The sequence below is a fragment of the Silene latifolia genome, chromosome 11 (assembly GCF_048544455.1).
Source record: "Silene latifolia isolate original U9 population chromosome 11, ASM4854445v1, whole genome shotgun sequence".
NCBI lineage: Eukaryota > Viridiplantae > Streptophyta > Magnoliopsida > Caryophyllales > Caryophyllaceae > Silene > Silene latifolia.
In genome coordinates this window covers 184,217,840-184,223,685 of record NC_133536.1, presented here as the reverse complement: position 1 = coordinate 184,223,685, position 5,846 = coordinate 184,217,840, and the positions used below count along the sequence as shown (strand labels likewise).

General features: G+C 43.9%; 1 protein-coding gene across 1 annotated transcript; it reads left to right on the top strand.

Moving 5' to 3' along the window:
- The first annotated feature begins 1,690 nt into the window (after positions 1-1,690).
- Positions 1,691-3,210, top strand: LOC141614463 (uncharacterized). The gene is made up of 2 exons (XM_074433208.1): positions 1,691-2,545; positions 2,869-3,210. The coding sequence occupies exons 1-2, from the start codon at positions 1,691-1,693 to the stop codon at positions 3,208-3,210; spliced, it is 1,197 nt and encodes a 398-aa protein (XP_074289309.1).
- Positions 3,211-5,846: the final 2,636 nt, after the last annotated feature.

The window sequence follows — 5,846 nt, the reverse complement described above, 5'->3', positions numbered from 1 at the left end:
AATTCGGCACCAGACCTCATCGGGCTGCTCCCATACCGACATGTAAGACTCGAAAGCCTCAGCGTGGTCGGCTGGATCACTATCTCCCTTGTATGAAATAGGTGGCAACTTGAGCTTAGTTGGCACCGGGACTTCTAGGACGTAGGCGTTGAGGGGCTGCCTAACCACGTGTCGAACGACACGCGGCGATCGGCTCCTCGCATCCCTGACCTGGCTCCTCCCCCCGTAGCGGGAGGGGCTCCTTCTTCGACTCGGACTTCTTCTCCAACTCTGCTGAGTCGGACTCCTCTGGCTCCTTCGGGGTGAGCCTCGTTCGTGTGGCGGGGACGCTGTCCTCCCACGAGTGCGGGAAGGACTTAGGTCTACCGCGCCCACTTTGGGCTCCCCCGGCGTCTTGGGTGGGTCAGCTTCTCCTAGTGCTCCGTTCAAATTTCTTGGAGTCACGTTTAGGGCCCTGGTCTCCTGGACAGTTTCCGCCGCTCTTGTCGGCGTGACAGTGTGAGCGGCGTGACATGCGATTAGGTCCAGGAGCATTTTCAGTTTCGCTACGTCAACCACCTGTCCCATGATGGTGACCTGGTTGGCTGGCAGCGGCGTGTCGGGTATCATTGGCATCCCGAACTCTGGTTGTGTTACTCCGCCGGTGGAGGGCTGCACGACTCCAGAGTTGTTGAAAGCATCATCTTGGTAGAACGCGGTTTCGTCGGTCACGACTGCGTCTTGTTGTTTCGACATTTTCTTAGCTTTTTGGGTGGGTTTTTGTTGTTTTTTTTTTTTGTTTGGGAATGAATGTGACTAGCTTCTAGTGTCTTTTCCCCACAGACGGCGCCAATTGTTCCGGGTGTAATTCCAGAGCAAGTATCGTTACCACCCGTGGCTTGTAGAATAATGTCTTGAGTTGAACCCTTCTCGCTTCTATCGTTCCTTTCGGCCTCTCCTGCAACAATGAACGAACTGAGGGCTTGGCTTTGTGCCAAGCGTACTCACTCTGACGCTCAAGTCAGTAAACTTAAAGGATTAAGTTGTGTTACTTGGCTAGGTATGTATTGTAGAGAGATAAAGAGGGTATTACCAGATGAATAGTGTATTTAGGTTAAGTTGTGGGATCTTTTCCTCAATGAAGGTTGAGGAGTATTTATAGACTTTCACCTTTTGTCACGTAGTGGCCAAGTGGCCAAGTGGCTAGCAGGTGGAAAGACCGTTCTACCCTCGGCCGATGGACCTATGGCAGGCCGGCCGACGGGTCTTGGATATGAGTACGCGGATATGTGTCTCGGCTGGCTAGGTGCAAGGCCGGGACCCAGGTGACAGCCGATGGATTGCGTCGGCTAGGCTGTCTGATATGTTGACTTTGCTGTGGATGTCTCTGACCTTGCTCAGTGTGTTGACTTGGTCAACGGTGCAGAATATGCCCCATCAATTTCATTTGCATGTATGTGTTTTTATCGATCATTATGTTATTTCTCTAAGTATTATTCGCTTAATTAGCTAGTAAAATAAATTAAATAAAATAAAACAAAGAAGTAGCAAGATGATAGAGAGGAATGCATGATAAACTTAATTAATTAATATATATATACTGGAAACTGAAACTGCAGTGATTGAAACACGGAAGCCGCTGCTGAAACTTCTTAAGGATGATGTTAAGGACGAAATAGCATACTGGAAACTGGCGGTTTATGGATATGTCATGGGTGCGAATCCGCCATGGGAAGTTCTGGATGGATTTCTGCGACGGATTTGGTTTGCGTATGAAATTTCGAAGATCTCCTTCCTTCCGAATGGTCTTTTTGTGGTAAGATTTGCTAAACCTGAGCATCATAAACTGGTTCTGGCGAATGGTATGTTTCTGTTTGATGGTAAACCCATTGTTATCAAACCGTGGGACCCTTCAGTAAGAATTTCAAAGGTGTCAGTTAAGAAGGTGCTTATTTGGGTTAAATTGGTTGGGCTAGACCTGAAATTTTGGGGTGCTAAGTGCTTGGAGAAATTGGCGAGTCTGGTGGGTAGGTTTGCCAGGATAGATGACTCTACATTAGATAAGACTCTGCTAGGTTTTGCTAGAATAATGGTAGAAGTTGAAATAGACCAGTCCTTTCCTAATAGTGTTACTTTTGAAGATGAATTGGGAAATGAGGTTAAGGTGGCTATAGAATATGACTGGCTTCCTATCACTTGTAAGCAGTGTAGAGGTATAGGGCATGCCACTAATGCGTGCAGGAGGAAAGTGATAGGGGAGAAGAGGCCTTTGGCCAAACAACCTCAGAGACAGGTATGGCAGCCTAAGAAAGCTAGTGGTGTGGATACTTCTCATGTGGATCCAAAGGAATTTCTTCCACTGGTCTCTCAGGAGAAACAACTGGCTCTACCTTCTAGTACTAGTGGGCTGGTCACTCCAGTAGTTGCCCCTGGACCCATCTACACTCCAGCAAGGGTGATTACCAGAATGACTAGGCATGAATCAAGGACTGTTGGAGGGCAAGGCACTGCTTTCTCTGTGAATTATCAAGCTGAAATGGCTAAAGCTACTGGTACTGCTGAAATGGTAGATAAAGGAGGTGGAGGAGAGGAGATTTGTCCTCCTAATGATTAGGTTTGGAGTGTGGAATATCAGGGGCCTGAACAGTGGTACTAAGCATAAAGATGTAAAATGGTTTCTACATCAAAATAATGTAGATATGTTTGGGCTCCTTGAGACTAGGTCAAACCTGGTTCTCTAAATAGAATAGCTAATAAAGTCTGTGGTAATTGGAAGTATGTCACTAATACTGGATGTCATCCTGGTGGCAGGATTTGGGTCCTTTGAAACTCTGGCCCCCTTGAGGTGGATGTCTTGGAACTTAATCCCCAATATATATTCATATAAAGGTTAAGGAGAGAGTTACTGGGTCTGAATTTATAGCTACCTATATTTATGCTTTTAATAAACTTGAAGATAGGGCTTCTCTTTGGAATAATCTTGTTAGAATTTGTGTGACTGATCCTTGGGTTGTACTGGGGGATTTTAATAATGTGATTTATGCCAATAAGAGGTTGGGTAAAGCTGTGAAGGATGATGAAATGCTCCCATTCCAACATACTGTGGCCAGCTGTGATTTACATGATCTTCATACTACTGGTGCTTTTTTTTTAATTGGAATAACAAGCAACCAAGTGAAAATAGAGTATTTAGTAGAATTGACCGAGTCCTTGTCAATGGAGCTTGGCTGACTAATTGTTCTGACTGGTTTGCTCATTTTCAACTTGAGGGCTCTTTTGATCACTGCCCCTGCATTATCTCCTGTGGTGGAACTAGCAGTGTCAATAAGAAGCCCTTCAAATTTTTCAACATGTGGACCAAAGTTGATGAGTTCAAAACTGTGGTAGAGCAGGGATGGGGTAATCTAGTGGCTGGTATTCCTATGTATCAGGTTGTAAGGAAGCTTAAGATGCTCAAACCTGCTCTTAAAAGTCTGAACTCTGAGCTATTCTCTGACATTGAGAGGAATGCAGATGTAGCTTTTAAACTGCTCACTGAATGTCAAGTACAGCTGCAGCATGACAATACAAATAGTTTAATGGACCAGGAGAAACAACTGAGGGAGTCTTATATGCTTTTGGCTGGAGCTAGGGATGATTTTTTGAAGCAGAAGGCTAAATGTGATTGGGCTAAAGATAGGGATTCCAACTGTGAGATGTTCCATCAAGCTATCAGGCAGAGACACCTTCACAACAAAGTTTTGCAGATTGAGAATAGTAGGGGTGTGCAATGTAATGATCCTGGGGATATCTTGCAAGCATTTGTGGATTATTACCAGGAGCTGCTTGGTTCAAATGCCCAGACTAGTGATTTTTATCAGCATATTGTTACTAATGGGGAGCTGGTGGAGGTTAATGATTGGGATAGGATGTGTAGGATCCCTAGTGAGGAGGATGTTAGGAGGGTTCTTTTTTCTATTCCTGATGATAAAAGTCCAGGCCCTGATGGTTATACGAGCTGCTTCTTTAAGGCTAGTTGGTCAGTTATTAAAGAGGATGTGTATGCTGCAATCAAGGACTTCTTTGTGCATGGCAAGTTGCTTACTCAAGTAAATTGTACTACCCTTGTCCTTATACCTAAAGTTGACAATCCAAGATCAGTCAAGGAATTCAGACCAATAGCCTGCTGTAACACTCTCTATAAGATCATCTCTAAGCTATTGTGTGAGAGGTTAAGTGCTGTCCTTGATCAGATTATTAGCCCTACCCAGAGTGCATTTATCAAGGGGAGGAGCATCTTAGGTAATATCCTCATCAGCTAGGACTTGGTTAGACTTTACACTAGGAAAAGTGTCTCCCCCAGATGCCTTATGAAAGTAGACCTCAGGAAAGCATATGACTCTATAGAATGGATTTTTGTTGAACAAATGTTGAAGGCACTTAATTTCCCTCCTAAACTGATTGGTCTGGTCATGCAGTGTGTCACTTCCACTTCCTATTCCATTGCCCTCAATGGTCAGCTTCATGGTTTCTTTCATGGTAAAAGGGGACTCAGGCAGGGAGATCCCATGTCTCCACTTCTCTTTACATTGTGCATGGAGTATTTGAGTAGGCTTCTCAAGATTGTTAGCCAGATGCAGGGTTTTCACTTTCACCCTCTTTGCAAAAACCTGAAGCTCACCCATCTTATGTTTGCAGATGACCTGCTCATTTTCTGCAAAAGAGAAACCAGGACAGTTTTTATTGTGATGGAAGCTTTCAAGCGTTTTTCCAATGCCTCAGGTCTGAATATCAATTCTGAAAAATCTGATTTCTATTGTAATGGGATGAGTCCTGCCATTGTCCAAAAAGTGCTCCATGGAACTGGTTTTAAAAAAGGAGACCTGCCTTTTAAATATTTGGGAGTCAAAATATCACATAAACGCCTATCTAAGATTGATTGCAATATTCTTGTTGATAGAATGATCAATAGAATTAGGGGGTGGAATAGCAGGAAGATTTCCTACTCTGGTAGGCTTGTGTTAGTCAAGTCTGTTCTGGCTACTATCCACAATCACTGGGCACAAAGTTTTGTGCTGCCTGTTGGGGTTATGGAGAGGATCCAGGCCTTGTGTAGGAATTTCCTGTGGGAAGGAGAGGATAAATACTCTAAGGCTCCCTTAGTGGCTTGGAATGTTTTATGTCAAAGCAAAGAATATGGAGGATTGGGTATTATAGATAGCAAAATTTGGAATATTGCAGCTATTGGTAAGTTAGTTTGGTGGTTGGCTAGCAAGCAAGACCATCTTTGGATTAAGTGGGTCAACAACGTTTACATTAAAGGGGCTAGCTGGTGGCAGTATGAACCTACCAACTATAGCTCCTGGGCTTGGCGTAAAATATGTGCAGTGAAGAATACAATACAGGCAGGATATGTGCAGGGGAAATGGAGAGGTACAGATGAACCCTACACCATTGCTGATGGTTATAAATGGCTTTTACAGGCGCCTGCTGAAAAAGTTGCTTGGTACAAAGTAGTTTGGAACAGATATAACTTGCCAAAATGGTGTTTTATCATGTGGCTTAGGCAGCATCACAGGCTACTTACACTTGACAGGTTAAGGAGAATGGGAATGGATGTGCCCTCTCTATGCTTTATCTGTGGTTTGGATGCTGAGGATCATAATCACTTGTTCATTCATTGCTGGTTTGCCATACAATGCTTTCATCTTGCTGCTGACTGGCTGCAGATATCAGTTGATGTTCTGATTAGTTGTGGGAATATTCTGAAGTACAAATGCTAAATGTTTATCAGGCAAGTTTGTATGGCTGCAGTAGTTGGTATTTCTTATGGTATTTGGAGATGTAGAAACTTATGCAGGCTGGAAGGTTATGTAATTCATCCTAGC